The sequence below is a fragment of the Neodiprion pinetum genome, chromosome 6 (genome assembly GCF_021155775.2).
Source record: "Neodiprion pinetum isolate iyNeoPine1 chromosome 6, iyNeoPine1.2, whole genome shotgun sequence".
NCBI classification, from domain to species: domain Eukaryota; kingdom Metazoa; phylum Arthropoda; class Insecta; order Hymenoptera; family Diprionidae; genus Neodiprion; species Neodiprion pinetum.
The window spans coordinates 1002658-1019970 of record NC_060237.1 but is presented as its reverse complement, the minus strand read 5'-3'; the positions used below and the strand labels follow the sequence as shown (position 1 = coordinate 1019970).

Sequence of the window (17313 nt, the reverse complement as noted above, 5' to 3'; positions counted from 1 at the left end):
ACGTTCGATTATTCGATGACTCGAATACTCGCAGCCTTCTACAGGACAGTGTATGTAACAATCGTGATTTATTTTTGACGGTAGCAAGAAAAACGATTATTCCAAGATTTTCCGGTCCATTCTAATCCCTTTGATTACAATACGCTGGTCAGAGTATCCCGATGAAACAATTTGACGTATTAGATTCGCAACGAATCGGCACTCAAAATCTTGCCACAATCAGATAAATTTCGGTGCATGAATAAATAACGATGAGAATATTTCTCCGAACTTTGAAATGTAAAAATGTGTTTTGGTAATGATTCCAAGCTTTTTGGTAATGGTTCTTCTTCTTTTTTCAGCCGTCAACTTACAGACGCTGGAGATGATAGAGCGCGTCGCGTGACAGCAGCGTGAAGGCAGTCATTACTAACAACTATGTACGAGGGGCAAGGGGAACATATCGTTGCAGTAATCAAGTAAATTAGGACGGATGCAAATTGGAGCCCCGATATACCTGTACATACATGTTATTAGCAAACTGTCTACAGGTTAATTGGATAGAGACACTCCCGCGTTGTGGACGCAAAACGGTCGATGGCTGGACACGTGGGAATTTAGGCGCACAACATATGCAGGGGAGACGTACAGATTTGGAAACGCGGGCCAACACACGCGAGATATTCGCTAAATCGGAAGCGCCGTGAAATTAATTATTAAATAACTGGAGATCGAGCGGATCCGTGACGTAAATATTTGTGCAGATAATTCGCCATCGCGAGGAATACCGAATACTTTAGCGTAAACCGTAGACAAGTTCAGGTTGCTCCGAATTTCTAACAGATTTCCATGTTTCTTGCCAATTATCCTTTCGACTCTGTAAAATTCATACAGTCATCATCATTTTCGCTCGGGGTATACGGCCACGACGGGAATTATTCTCGCAATTATTTCCACACTACGTGACGTCATAGCTGGTACCGCTCAATAAGGTTTATCGACGCCCCGATGAACAATAGCAATGATAACACCGCCGGCGAACAATGATATTGCAAGAGGAATTGCCGGCTTTCGTTTATGCCTCATCGACTCGCGCTTTCATCATGAACGATTTTTGCACTTTGTCCGATCATATTTCCAACCGTCTGCATCTCACTCTCTGTGCACGGTTGATTAATCGGACGATTGTAGTGGCCGAGGAGATTCGCGCCTGCAATTAATCTGATTATTTCGCAAAGATTTATTCAATTTTTAAGATCTCTATCGTTTGAAGGTATAGAAAATTGTCTCCAGCAATTTTGTGAGTGTGCCTGTGTGTGGAAACGATTCAACGTATTTGGGCGATGTTTGTTTCAATCGACTGGGTTTCCTTGGAACAGACAAGATTTTGGACATGATTTGTCCAGTAGTTTTCGAGTTATTCGATTACCGATATCAAAAAAAAATAAAAATATCTCGATCGACGCAGCTTTTCTCAATTCGGACTACTGACTATTTTTTGTGTTTTGTCGGCAACGTAGTTTGCGCCTTAATTATATTACAAAATGTAAGAACGAAGAAACTTGATTCGTTAATGTGTTACAGGCTCGAAACACGTCTCAGCGGAAAGTTCTCAGTCGGAGGCTCCGTCAAGGTAAGCCAAATTACTTATTTGTTTAATTCCGTGGCAGCTGAAGATGCTGGTAAAAACATAACTACCCTAAAATTATGAAAATTGAAAATTATTAAATGCAAAACAAACAAAGAAACTGAATACCTACATCGAAGCGATGAAAACTGATCCGAGTAGCAGTTAATGTTCTACATTATATTCAAGCTCTAGTAGTTTTAATTTCGGATTCTTATCTGTATATAGGCGAAAAGTAATCGTTTTGACGCCAACGCCGTGCACCGCAATATATTTGCCCCACGCCACGTGCCTGATAAGTTAAAATGCGGCGTAACATGGCCGAGTGCATGAATGCATCGCATCATCGATCTGTCTTGCCGCATGGGCGCGAGTTTCTTAGGGTTTGTCTTATGGTATTCCAGGGTGCACCGCGATACCATTATACTCGCCCTAGACCTAGACTTATAAATAAATAAATGGTAGGGACCGATGCATTATGTACCTGAAAACGGCTTACGCGCCCCGTTCTGGGGGACGAGCCAAGGTTAACGGTGTAAGGGAGAAAAGGCCTTAGACTCTCTCCGCATTCACCGCCCGTTACACAACGTCTAAAAGCCTCTTTTCGGTTTCTCCCCCATACAACAAGTTCGTTTCCTCAAAAATCTATCCTTCACAATGGTTTTTTTCACAAGGATTATTCGCAAGCTACGAAGATCTGTTTAAAACTGAAAATTTTAAACAAGGTACTGGAATTTATATTGACAGAAGCATCAAACCGCTTCAGAATGGTTGAAAATCCATGAGATTCGTCCGATTTTATTTCACCACCGCTCGTTTTATTCAGAACGCTATTTTCCATAAAATTCATTGATAGACTTTGTTCACCGTGTTGGCATAGTTGAATATTTAACTTTACAACATCGCTCCGATATTGAATATCATCTGTGAATCGCAGTATTCACCTGACTACGAAAAGGACGAAAATCTGCTTTTATGGATAAAGCGTAAAACGACGCTGTCCTGCAGAGGGCTAAATTCTCACCCCGATCTTGACGCCATTATACGCCAATAAACCTTTTATTATCGTTGTTGTTTCGTTCTATATGCAATTTGATTGAAAGTAACTTACACTGAGCAGTGATAGACGAAACATTTCCAGCCGGTGGGCCGCTCGAGGAAGTTGTAGACCTGACCCTGAAACGTGGCTTTCCCGGCTCTCCGATGTTCCTTGATCTGGTATCGTCCTTCCCACGCGAGACGATCGCCACCGCTGATTCCGCCGAGAAGGAGGCGCGGATCGAGACCTGTCGAATCGTGTGATGGGAAGAAAAATGTTAGATCAGACAAACAAAAACCTCCAGAAATAAATCATCCGACTGGAAGAAAGTAAGCTAATCAAGTTGTTGCTCATTTTATCTCCTTTAAATCGGATTCTTCGTTAATTTTCTTCTATAAAGGATGGCGGTCGGTAAAAAATCCGTTACAAATTCAAGGATAGTTTCCAGGACTTTTGAAGGACAAGCAAAAGTCAAGGACATTTTCAGGGTCGCCGGACACCGTGTAAAGACATGTAAGGAATTACTCTCCCTGGAATGGAGTTCCGCTTATTCATCCGTTGAATGCAAGACGGTAAATACAAGAATACATCAAAGCTCGGTTGATTTGACACACGGTGATCAATCACCGATGGATTCCGACGGGGTCGAAGAAAATGATCGTTGGCATAGGCGTGGATACAATAGCAATAATGACAGTGATGACACAGATTCGACGTGATCTTGGAAACGATATACTAATAGAGGTATAGGTATGTGTGTACGAGTTGTAGGTGAAGAAGTAAATACGTACATGTGCAAGTATACGTAAACAGGCGGGTGTAATATAAGGGAATTGGAATTGGAATTGGAATTGGAATCGGAATGATAAACGACTACGTATCGGCGAAACGGAAAATATGTGTATACTTTATGATAATATACGCGAACCTCGTATTTTTCTCTCTAACACAGTTACGGTCTCTACGTCATGTCGAGGTTAAGTTTCTAAGGCTGCGGACGAGTTTGGAACGCCCATTACATTTCTGTGTGGCTGTGTTTCTTTACATTGCAAAGAAACTCCTTTTCCGGCGCCAACACGCGTCAATATTACAATAATGTTTATCGCCACGGAGGTCCTTCGACTGCCTGATTATAGGTTGGTAAGAAATTTTTTCTAGACGCGTGATGAAGAAACTGTGAAAATGATAACAAACCGAGACAATTCGTCCTTCCCAATTTCATTAAAAACGCAAGAAAAATAACACAGTTGTTTCATTTCTTCGGCGTTAAAAATTACTCTCCATCCTTTTTCTTTTTCTACGCGACGCTTCCGGATCATAATTATACAACGCCACAATTTTTCATTGCGCTCGAGATTGCTAATTTTCATTCTCAAGTCGACTTAAAATCCTCCGCAATCCAGTTATCTTGGAACAATTTTACCGAACGGTGAATAAAATTTTGTAGATCAAGGAACGTGGACCAGAAAACGGAAGAAATAATCCTACCGGTCTTGCTCTTACACCAAATCATCCGATTCCGCGACACTCGCTTCACCCAGCTGTTAAAATACGAAGGAAACGGAAAGTAAGAGCACAAAAAAAAAAAAAAAATATTGTGCGGCGTGGGTACAAAAATACTTATTCTGCGATTGTTGTACGGCTTTCGTCGAATACTTGAATTCCTGTAGACCGAATGGGACTTAAACACCGGTGTCCCGTTGTTGTTTCCATCCTGGTCCGCGCTACAATCGATCACGAATACATCTGGTAGCTCCAAACGCCTCGGTCTTCGTTCCATAATAAAATACGAAGCCACTGCAGCGGTTCAGCTTGCGGAGAAGCTATCGCTCGTAGCTTCGTGAAAACCCGGTTTACACTCCATTTTCTTTCCCCGTCTTGTCGTCGTATTTCAAATTATTTTTCACTCGTCGCTCGCACGAGTCGAAATCCCACTGAAATGTCGCATCGAACGAGTTAGTCGTTATTTTCACTTGAAGCCCGATTATGACAAGAACAAAATAAAACGTACAGTCCGGATTCGACGCGTTGTTCGAGGAGAGCGCGAAAAGCTCCGTCGCCTTGATCAACTTTCGAATATTTCGGCTGCGGTATCGATCGGAATTGAAAACTCGAATTACCGGCAACAACCCCGGAATTCCGGCAAGTGTACGCAAAATACAAGGATTTTTAATCAGCTGAAATTGTCACTGCCTCTCATCGCGATTCGTCGAGTTACGCAGACGTCGAAATCACGTGGTCTCGGTCCACGTGAGCGATTTCAACCGTATAGCGGTTGGTGGCTGCGTCACACAGACACTGCAGGTAAAACGCACCCTCTGACAATAGTGCGTGACACTCGCGTTCATTCCCCAAAGTCAGAATTGGCGGTGTAAAAAGTTTGAACAACGCACCGGAAGCTTGCGAGAGTCGACAAGGAAGAATTAGGAGAAAATTGTTGGAACGAAAACTGAGAGTCGGCGCGTGTTCCCGAGGAAGAATAAATTCCACTGGACGTCGGCTGGCACAACACTGACCGGGACCCCAGCGAAGCTGACCACCGCGCTGCAGGGTAATCCTATTAACGCTTATACCAAAGTAGCCCCGGATACAGAAGAACCACGTGCTCGATGTTCCAGATTCGGATTCGTTCGGGCGCCCGATCCTCCGCCATTTTTATATTTATTTTCACCCTCTTCTTATCATCTCCCTCCCACGTCGTATTCCCAGACAGACAGACGGACAGTCGGACAGACGGACGAACGTATCATCCGCGCTCCGCCTTCCCCGTCACTCCGGAAGAAGCCTAATCGCTTTCCGGAAAAGAAAGAACCTCTCCTTGGTTTCGTCTGTGACTTGCGGATGTTATTTCGATGGCGGAATAATCGTCGCGGTTCCGTAATCCCAGCGCAGTATCTCCGAGTGGATTTTGCTTGTACACCTGCGCTTATATCGAAACCGTAAACACGACTCTCTGTACAGTTGTAACGTATACATATATATGTATATGTATTTTATATACGTTATACGTTATATACTTGTGTCTTTAAACGAACTCTTCCAAGTGCCGATGCGAACGTACGAACATCGGCATTGATGTATGAATCGAAAAAATATCGCAGTACATTAATTATAAATTTGTGAAATAAATTTTCGCAATTTCTGTACGCATATGAGGAATTGATCATCGATGATTCTAATCATTTTTTAGTGTGATTTTCTTACAAACCCAGAAGGGTCTCGGGAATGTTTTCAGATTTGTTTTTCTTCAGCCACTGGTAAAATTGTAATTCAAAAGGCGATTTTTCAGCAACACACGATAATGGGATCTCAGTATTGACTATTGTTTCGTAAGTTTTTAGTTTTACCATGTCGGAATTGTTATTGCTGTTTAATTTTTTATATGCCTCGGTATAAATAGATTGCAGAATCACATTATTTGCATGATGGTTTTTTTTTTCCTTTCTCCTTCTCCGATTCCTTTCATTTTCTTTCCAGTAAAATCCTTCGCGGCGAGAATCTTGAGCGTGAGCTCTTACTCTCATCGCCTCTCGAAAAACTCTCGGTGAGTGAGTACGAGAAGGAGAGTTCGCCACGGTGCTTCAATTAAGGGCGGAATTGACGTCGAGCCTGATCAATCAATGCTCCGTCTCTTGCACACAGAAGCTAGAGATACGAAAAAAACAAAAAAACAAAAAAAAAAAAAAAAACAAGCGGAACCAAGAGGAAGGTATAAAAAGCCAACTATTAAAAAAAAAAAAAATCAAATTCCCGAGAAGATAAATCGCTTTCATACCCAGGGACGAGAAGATGGAGGAAAATAAACTCTTCGAAAGAAAAAACTGCCCCCTTACGCTTTTCGCATGAAATGTAACGACGAACGGAAAAACAAAAAATAAATTGTGTTTTTCAACGCAAAAGCACACATCACATGCATAGCTTTTGGCATCCAAATCCAGTTGCGTGTGGCAAAAGGACGAAAGAAAGAAAGAAAAGTAAAAAGCATGCCATAAGTTTTCGGTGAAAAATGGTACCTTCATTTCGTACCCGTCATAATGCTAAAATATAGTTTTTGGATAAATTTTTTCACGGATGTACTTTTTTGCTTTTTCGTTTTTGACTTTCACCTTTCAACGGTCTTCTCGTCCTCGATGTTATTGTTGCTGTTGTTGTTATAACATATTGTTGACGTTATTGTTGTTATGCTTCGGCGCCTTCGAGTCGGAAGACTTCCATTCTTAGATATATCATCCTCTATCTTCCCTATTGTAGGTATACATACATCGGTATATGTATAATGTATATTGTATAGAGGAGCCTCAGCTCGTCTTTGATATTGCTTCTACTCCGGTAGGTACTAATGCTCACGGCAGCCCCTTTATTCATTCTCGAGCTAAGCTCCTGAGCAAGAGAGAGAGAGAGAGAGAAGGAGAGGTAAAGAAACGAGAGAAAGATCGAGGTTCTAAAACGTTTCCTGCCGCAGGATATGACGTCATCCGACTTTCCGCCGCTGCAAGGACCCAAGGCGCAAACACGAGTAATTACCATCGACCTTAGTGAAATGGTGTGCACGGTACAACAAATTTTAGCCGATCTTTTTCCACTGCATTAGGCTTTTCTGATGTATAATCCACGCGTTACAACGCTGTCCGAGCTTTATGCTTGAAATTTTTTCCGCCACTTTTTCTTTTCTACTAAATACAAGCCACTTGATTCAACACACCGCAGCAAAGCTCTTTGAAACAACATATTAAATCCAGCCTCTGATTCCGTAAAATGTAGTGCACAAGATACGAATCCGCTTAGGAAACGTAAAATTTAAAAAATAAATCACTTGACCTCTGGACCAGAGATGAATTCCTGCGCTTAGCCTTCAGGCTTTGTCGTTATACTTGGACCGGACAAATATCATCGATCATTACTAATTTATCCGTGGGTTATTTTTGCAGCTGAATATAAGAAAAATAATATCGTAAAAAGTATATCAAGAATTTCTCGTCACATGTTGTATATATATATATATACATACTCGTGTTGTTGCACGCTTCTTTTTTCTCCAGTCTTGTTTAATCAAGAAAATTTGTCCACCGCGAGCTTGTTTTCCAAGTATAATTTCAGACCTCTTTCTACGCACAATATAAAGTGGCTTCATTAATTTCCGAGTATTATAAACTCCGTGGGCGCGGGTTCGTTGTTAAGTCGACTTACATCACGCAAACCGGTTCCACTGTACTTTGGGCTTACAATTAGTGTAATGTTATTAAATCTAACAATTATATTTCACCACTTAAAACTAGAAAATCCACTCGTCCGCAGACTCGATTTTAAAACCAAATCACCGAACTAAAAAGTCAGCTCGATTCAACTTCTTCGCAAAAACCGTAATTCCGCTAGTTGATGAAAAAAAAAATAAATAAATAAAGTTATTAAACTTCAGTCAATAAAAGTTTACAACAATTAGTTAGGTACGTAAAGTATAATCGACAAGGAACGGGAAACCTTAAGAAACAAAATCTCTCCAGAATCCCGCAGTAGTTTCAAACTAACAAGTGAGATACCAATTAAGATTGAAATCACTCACCCCCCGTGTAGGTGTCGTTGTTATCTGATTGCAGAGTGGCGCTGATGTCCGACAAGGGGGATGCCGCCGGTTTCAAGTCGGACGGCGGTTCGAGACCCAACAGATCGCCGGTCCCGCCGCCGACGCCGCCGCCGCCGCCCCCGGATGTTCCCACATTACCGCCGTTTCCGCCCACCTGGACAATTGTTACGCTAAGCGGTCCACGGTTACCTGTAAAAAGAGAGCCAAAGGGATCTTCGTCAATCCTTCGTTGAGTGTTTAGGTGTGTAAAATATACCCTCTCTCCTTTCCCCGCTAGTGAATAAACTCCAATGACAGGTGCAATGATTGCTGTAGCAAAAAAAGTAAAATAACTGTGACGATAAGGGTATTGATCCTGATGATTTTTTTCTAGTTGCCTACACAGTTTAACGTTACGAAGCAGGCCAAAGATTCTCTTTATACGCGAAGTGATATATTTCGCGGCTCGATATTATTACTAAGCGTTTAACGTTGAACCGTATAATCTCGAAAGATTGACTAGTTGGAGTGCTTCGTAAGTCTTTTAGAGTCTGAGCCAAATGCGTGAAGGTACGACGAGGTGGTGGGAAAGTAGTCTTTGATTATGTCGAATTCAATAAACATGTCTCACCAGCCGGAGGAAATTTCTTAAGGGTACAAAATTTGGGATCCCGTTATAGTATGATTATCATTATTATTAACGCCTGCCGTGCCGATGATTCGTTGATTCGAATCACCGTGAAATGTCATCGAATGTGAAACGTTTCGTCCGCTGTTTTATAACGCCACTTCGTCGCGTAATACATAACCGATCGATTTCCTATACGATACAGGTATAAAAATGTTTTACCTACGTGATTTCGCATCACGTAACCGACCAAAAGCTTCCCTCAATCTTTTTAAAAGTGGATGATGTACAACTACGTGATAGCGTTTTGTATCCAAATTTTCTCACCTTTTTCTCACGATTACTATTTGATGAATAACATTTTCCTAAATTGTTTCTCTCTTCATTTCAAACTCCGTTACACCGTTAGTTTGTGAATATTATACCCAGTGCACGTAAAATTCTAAAAACTAGAGCGAACTTTTCGTACCAGAAAAACGTAAGAATAAACTGTGAGACATTTTTTGAGAAATAAGCCCGAGATTTCGGAGTTTAATGTTATACCTCCAGCCGAAAAGACGAAGAGTAGAAACGATTATTTATTTACGTTCAATTATTGGTAAATATATAAGTTTAATGTAATTTGCGCGACGATAGCGCAGAATGTATATAACGCAGAGATGTTGAACTTTCGAAGAGCGTATAATTCGAGTAAATATTCGCAAGCCCTCTCTAATATCAAAGTTCGTTCTAAAACGAGGCGGCGAATCGTTGAAATTCGTTTCGAGAAATACGGAGATTAAAAATGAAAAGAAAATGACAAAAGAACACGTTTTGTTGTAAGAATATTATACCGATTGTGAAACCCATGAACGTAGTACGAAGGGCACACTGGATATTCACCTCAGACCGCGCGGATCCTGCATGGACGTCCACGCAACTTTTTGAAATCCCTTCGAAATCCAACTACAATTAAAGTTTCAAAATTTATATTCGCGAAATTTTTTTGATCCCGACAATAAAACAAGCAAGGTGGTAAACTTTACTTGTACATGTATAGCAAAGTGATTCCGACGGGTTTCAGTCGATTCCTTTTCGCGTCCACGTGTTCCGAGATTTCAACGTTAACAACCCATCTTCTTCTACACGACGTAACTCGAAACAAGAAGCACCGTTAAGACGAACCCAAACGAGAGGCTGAACCTCCCACGTCTCATTACCGCGTGTATTTGTATTTATAAGTGTGTGTGGGTGTGTTTGTGCGAACACACATGTATGCATGTGTGTGTATATACACGGCGTCGCGACGGAACCCCGGCACGCAACCATCTTCGTAAATCACGTGACCATAATTCATAGTAAATTTGACCCCAGAGTGCGGGAAAGAAAAATTTCATCCACCCTGTTGGCCTTCTTGTCAAAATTACTTTTCCCTCCGTCCCCTTCACCTCCGGCTGTCTTCCCGGTTAACACGATTCGGCGTTACCTTCGACCTACCTTTACCGTCTTTGCCGGTTTTTCATATAACAGGGGCGCTGTCTTCTTAATCGCTGAAACGCCGAGAGATATTATAGAGACCCGTGCAAGTGGACGGGGGTTAATTTCTTCTTCGTTAAATTGTTCTCCGATTAAGAATCAGTTGTAGGTTTTGAGTGATTCGAAACGCTTGGAGATAAAATTGTTTTGATAAAAGCGACCGGATGATTGAAAATTCAGGGGTTGGCCGTCGTATCGTATTTCGTTTCGTAAGACTGACTAGAAAATTAGGATGGTAAAACGAGCTTCGCAACTTTTGGCGTATCAAGTGACTATTTACCGTCACGACAATATTCCTGTAGTCATCAATATGTACTTTACGTTTCCCGATAAATGGAACGATAATCGCTTCGACCTTATACGTCTTTACCACATTTTTTCGATCCAAATCAGATCTCATCGGGTTACGCAATATTTTTATTACATCTCAACGTCGAGCAATCACAATTGCAACGACACGTAATAATTGTACTGTGATTATATCATTAAAATAAATAAGTTACTAAAAAACAGGTTATATATCAAGACTCTTGTACTTATCTTCTACTCGTAACCATATTTTTCAGTTATAGAAAGAAAAAAACGAGTAATTGGCGCACATTGAGTTACAGCTCCGACGAGAATTAGAAATTTTTCTCAACGACGAAAGAATTATTTCAAATCGACTCTGTGTAAGCGATTAATTTTTTAACCGAAAAAAAAAGCTTCGCTTCGTTTTTCTACAATTACCGCAAGGCGAGCAAATCTTTTCTCCGCGTTAAAAACGGAAGCGCAAATTTTTCCTTCGACCCGTCAGCGATGAAGGGCGTAAGAATTGTTTAAAATGGTAACAGACCTGTCCTGGAAGCCGGAGGCAGGAGTCCTTGGACCTCGTCCAAGGGCATGGCTTGGCCATGAAGATGTTCGTGGTGCCTCGAGTGGTTCCTCATGGCCGCAGCGTCCTCGGAGGGTCGAAGAGGGCGGCGGCGGGTCCGAGGTCGAGGAGTCCGGGGGGTCTAGACGAGGAACGGGGACCGGGACCGGGGCCGGGGTGCGGAAAACGCGTGGAGGCGACGGTGGGTGGCGGTAAAGCGTCATCGCCCTGCCCCCACACCTAGGACCATGCCCCGCGCAACGCCGGGTCGCCGATTTCGTCACGAGACACGGAACACCCGCCCGGCGGCCTGGAACAAACAAGTTTACTTTACAGGGATGCAAGCGAAAAACTGCACGGGGTTTTATCCTGTTTCTGAAAGATTCTCACTCGCTGAAACCGGGGAAAATACTCAAAACTCCAGTCTCTGGTTTCGTTTGGAGTGAAACTCCCGTTCAATTCGAAATCTGGTATCGTGTTATTGATTACAAGAATCCTACGCAAAAGTGATTTCCTACTTCCATTTAATTTAACAGAGAAACAGAAAATGGAAAGCCGAAGCGTGTTCGGAGGTGTATCGAAGAGAAGAAGAAATAGTTTCATCGGCGAAAAGAGTGAACACATTTGATAAAGAAATTGCTTGTTTAATTTTACAAGAAAGATTTCTCAGTTCGTTGTAATAAAATGATGATTTTTTCATTATTGGCATGCTTTGTTTATGCAAGCGATATTTCTGCTTGTGATCGAAATTTACAATGCAAAATTTCGCTCATCTGATTAGGTTGTATAATACTAGAATGAAATTTAAAATTGGAGAATTTTAAGCCGTTCACTAAACTACATAACGGAGGGTGGCGGGTTGGGAACTAGTTGTAATTAATTTTCGGAAACAAGCGAGATCCAGAAATAAGAATAAAACACTTTTAATTGCAACAACTGCGAGTTGTAGTCGTTAGTGATTCATTATATGCATATACTACACAATTTTATTTTTATATTTGTCTTTTTTTTCGCGATGTTCCGTATAATTAAAACATGGATAACTCGTTGCAGACGGTATAATCGGGACTTTAAGCACGCAAAAATCCCATCGAAATATCGGCAATGGAAAACATATCTCTGATAATGAGGCAGAACAAAATTGATCGAATATAATATCCACATGTATAGGTACAGTTTGTCCATACAGCATTCCGGAATAATAAATCATGACGAGTATTCATAAGAAAAAGAAAAGAAGGAAAATCTGGCTTGTGATATTGGTGTCTGCGAGTTCAATTCACGAACCTGTCTTTACTCGTCGATTTGTTCGCATGAATAATTTGATACGATCACGATCGCTATCCGTACCCTGATGGACTTTTGGGGTAAGAAAACGTTCGGTTCGCGCGAAAAATAAAAAGTGTAGTAAAAAAATAATCGATCCAATCATGCCGAGTTGATGGAGAAAATAAGTAAAACACCACAATAAGGAAAGAAAAAACAACAACAACGAGGATCCTCGTCGTCGTTCGTTTTAATACAGGCATTATTTGCGATGGCCGAACGCCGATCGATAAATTGAACCACTATGGCTAATTTACGACAGTGTTACAGAACAAATTTACCAGCCATGCAAGACATAATACGTAGATACCCATACATCCACGGCGATGTAAGGCAATTTATTTATTTATTTATTTATTTACCAGCGATAAGTTACAAACGTACTTACAAGAAAGTACAAATGTAAGAAACCTACAGTGAGTTACAAGAACCTGTGCGTAGGACTAGCTAAATAAAAGACTGTACTATTTGTGATTATTCTTTTCTGTTTTAATTATTCAACAACGTCCAGTTTCTGAGGGTTGATATTGTGGTACCATGTAAACGGGACGCGATGCGACGCGATGCGGTAAGCCGTTGACATTTTGTCATATCTCACTAATTAGAAACGCTCGGAGAAATTGTGAATTCGTACCGCAGACTGTGCGCATATATACACAGGGTACATATCGAAACAAATTTCTTACGAAGACGAAGCGATTATCATAATATTGCGTATTACGTGCATACACACACCTGTATGTATCATATGTACAGCGATTGTTCAATTTGTTTAATTAGTTTAATTGCGTATAATCGTTTCCTCGCACTAATTACTCAGATAACTGCGGTCCTAATAGCTCGAGGTATAGGATCGATCTATCCACGTTTTATATGATGATTTATTTCCTTCTCTACGTACTGTGACAACCGTGTAATTTTGTGTAATTGTGACGCAATAACTTTGACCCGGAAACAAACAATAAATTACAAATGATAAGGATAAATTAAAGGTCTCGCTGTTGTGTTTTATACTTACAGACTATTTTTCCCCCAAACTAGAAGAAACTTGTATTCCAAAAGTAAGAAATAAATAATTGGACAGCACCAAACAAACAAACAAACGTACACAGAGTAAAATCGTCGTAAAAAATTAGACTCTGGCACGAATTTAAGGATGCCCGCGAAGCAGAGTTTTTTTGTTTTTTTTTCTCTTTTCTGCGAGCAATATCTCTGTTGAAGCGAGTAGGCAGCAGATACACAGTGACTACGAAGGACGAAGGTAAAAGGAATCCCGTATTTGCAGCATATCCGTCCACTTTTGTTTTCGCATTTGCGATGCCGACAGCAGCGAGCGAGGAGAGGAGAGAGAGCTTCGCGGTTCGCGGGACGAGATGGAAACAGAGTAAAGATGAATGCTATGATAGGCTAAGATATTTTTCTCTTCGCGTCGATACTCGACGATACCTTTTGCACGGTTCACCGAATCTTAACTTATATGCCTGAAAAGACGTCCTGCAAAAGTTGGATCGACGCAATGCATCTGTGTGTAAGATACGATACGAGGACCAAGGCAGAGCCGTAGTGCCAGTTTCGGATTGAAAAAGGGGAAAAAACGTATCGGAGTAAGAAAAATGAAGGGGAGAAATGGGAGAAAAGGAACCGAACAAAATGAAATTAAACCTCAAAAATCCACTTCACCGCGATTTTAGAGCAAATATTTATCCACGCAGTTATACGCTCCTGTGCTTTCCCCAGCTTTCGACTAAATTGCTAACCCCTTATTGTACCTTACACACGTTCTCGGGTTCAATTTATACCCGTAGCACGTAATTACCGCAAATTCCGGAGTGCATAAGTAAAATAGAGGGTCAAAGAATTATTAAATGAAAGAACCGAAATTCCGGCAATTCCCAAGCCGAAAAAGAAAACCCACCTTTTCCGGTAGTTGCGTTTTTTTCACTCTCTCTCTCGCTCTGCTTCCCTGTCTCTATTTTCACGCGAACATCCGTAGTTTTAAGTACGACAAATTGGAGAGATTACCGAAAACGGGGAAAATAATCGGTGGAATTCGAAAGTCGAGCTCGGTTCCGTGCCTCGATTAATAAATCGATTATTTTTTTCCAATTAATCCGGTATAATCGATTATTTTTCAAACTCGGTTATTTTTTCTCACAATCATTTTTCGTTCTTTACTCCCATAAGCGACTCGATAAAATATCAATTTATGTGACTAAAGTATCAATTGTTATCATTGTCTTACTTATTAAGTTACCTATTTAATGTGATAAGTGGAAGACAAATAAATATTTTCACCCGAAACTGAAAAATATTTTGAATAAAAATTCACGAAATTTTGGTTTCAAATGCACCGTTACAAAAAAAATACGAAATAATGGATTATTCGATTAATTTTTACCGCTTCAATCGAGTCGTGCTAGATTATTTTTTTAGACTAGAATATTTATAGCTTAGTGGACATCGCGACCAAGTTCCTCGGATCGGCGACGGTGTGTCACTCGACTGGGTGGTCAGATATCGGCGTGTAAACACCGTCTTCGGGTCGGCCGAGTCTTACACGTTATGCTTATTATACTCGACGTCTAATGGGCGAACGCTGGGAGTCGCGCAGGTCGAAGGACGGAAAATAAAGGGGTTGAATTTACCTAGGCATGAATCGATACGAGCCACGGGCCGAGCCTCGAGGGTCTAGTTCATCGGAATTACACCGACGTGACTTAGAGACAGACGCGCAGACGTACCGTACGTGCTTAGGGGTGGTTTTTATTTTCAAATTTCTCAAATATTGACTCGGACAGATGATTAGTTCCGAGTAAATAACTGACGGTCCCCTTCAAGGCACGGTTCTTTCTTTGTCTCAACCCTTCAACCCTCGCGCAAGGGTTGTGAAGTTTGCTGTCCGAAGTACACACGTTTTTACGAAAATTTCGACATGTATTCCGTCGCGGGAAGAAATGATTTCGAAAAAAATCCGTTACCACGAGAAACCGGTGAGCATTGATTGTAGCAATCAATAAAAATATCAGCATCGACTATCGAGCATTTTATGTCAGCCGTACTCAATTACAGACGTAATAAATATACGGATTTATGAGAATTTTCGAGAATTCAAAATCGAGGTAAAAAATGAAAAGTTGAGCCACATGCTCGTTACAGTGATCCGTCGAGTTTCGTCGGAAACGAGCCCAAGGCCTTGATTCCGATGTCGATAACGCCGAGTCGTCACCGAGCCGAGCCCAACGGCTGATCCAGAAAGGAGTCGGTACGAAGAATTGTTTCTCGCGCGTCTGACCCTCGCCCTCCCAACCCTTAGACTCCTGATCCAGTCGGGGTGGTGCAGTCCTAATATTGGACTAACCGAAAGATAAGCCCAACCCGTAAAGCCAGCCACCGACGGGGCTTATGCTTTACGATGTTGAGAATCAACCCCACCGCGCGAGGTGAATTTTTATAACTGCAACCGTATTTCTCATCGGCTTGAGGAGGAATATGATCCAGGGTCGAAATCGAAGCTGCGAGAAGAAAAAGAAGAAACACGTTTCGACAAATTTTTTACAAGATTTTTTTAAAGTAAATGGAAACACTTTGAGCAATTTGAGTTTAGGGCTTTATTATTTAGAGTTTTAAGAACCTTTTAGAATTTTTTCATTGTAATTAATGACAAAGTGGCGACATGGCACGCATAAGTAGCCAACGACCACGTTTTCAATCCGACGGAGCAGATTCCTCCGTCAATTCTGCTCCGACCGATTTGAAATTTTTACAAAATCTTTAAAACTTGTTTATCGAATCGGGCTCGTGGTTACGTTCTTGAATTTCAATCCCAAAATTTTTCAAACAATTTTTTGTTCATAATCGAGGTGGAGCCATTTTAAACATTCTAATATTGTGAAGCGTTTTTTTTTCAAATTATCGATATCTCGCAAGTTATGTTATTCGAATTTGATCAGAACCGTTTCTACCGCATAGCGTGGATGTGTTTAGTTCGTCTTCACCGTCATCGGCGCAAATAACAGTGCTCGAGATTTTTTTAAACGATATTTCATCTTCTAGCAACTTGTGATTTTGCAAACTGTGCATTTTTCTCTTCTTACCGTATTACGGTGAAAAATAAAGCTCCGAATAGGTCGAAAAGTAGACGGTGACACGTGGCGTTAGGCCGAGGCTTCGTTGTACGAACATGCGCGGCACATGTGTAGATATCACATGTATGAGACAAGGTATAACGGGTATAATAATGACACCGTTGAACTGTGCTCTGAACGAAAGTTGGCAGCCAGGGTATACATTTGCCGTTGAATATTCACGATTGTAATCAGCCAGCGACGTTCGTTCGGGGTCGATAAAATAATTTCACGGTTACACTTTATTATACATCTGTATACAAAAGTGACCTATAAACAAACTCCAGAACCGACGAAAAAGAATTGGAATAGATACGACCAGAAATAGTACATTGTGCAACAAGGAGGCAACTGCAAGTTTGCAATACGAGTCGCAGGTCAGCCGAAGTAGAAAAAGACGTTGCCTCCTTTTTGTACTCGATCCTTTATATAACAAGAGCATGTCACGCGTTTTTCCACGAAGCACGAAATTGAGACTAGAGTCGCGTAATGTCAGATCTGTCCGCGATTGCGCATGCGCGAAGTACAGAAAAGACCACTTTCAACACTCCTAGTACTTAAAAGCGGTATTTTCATTACTCCGCGTGTGCGTAATCGCGGACCAACTCGACCCTTACAGAAACGGGTACTTTGTTGTGTACGGAAAACACGCGTGGAATTTT

The 17313-nt window shown here is 41.3% G+C and overlaps 1 protein-coding gene and 1 long non-coding RNA gene across 2 annotated transcripts in view; one reads left to right on the top strand and one right to left on the bottom strand.

The window, feature by feature from the left end:
* KCNQ (KCNQ potassium channel) overlaps positions 1-17313 on the bottom strand; it is a 129927-nt gene that overhangs the window by 100121 nt on the left and 12493 nt on the right. Inside the window, exons 3-5 of the mRNA XM_069137286.1 lie at positions 11184-11511; positions 8206-8415; positions 2718-2892 (exon numbers count right to left, since the gene is read on the bottom strand). Coding sequence (XP_068993387.1) covers positions 2718-2892; positions 8206-8415; positions 11184-11277 — 479 coding nt within the window. The 5' untranslated portion in view covers positions 11278-11511. The remainder of the gene's footprint in view (positions 1-2717; positions 2893-8205; positions 8416-11183; positions 11512-17313) is intronic.
* LOC124222261 (uncharacterized) lies at positions 370-2840 on the top strand. Its single transcript, XR_006883986.1, has 3 exons — positions 370-498; positions 1564-1612; positions 2748-2840. It is a non-coding gene; the product is annotated as an uncharacterized lncRNA (long non-coding RNA).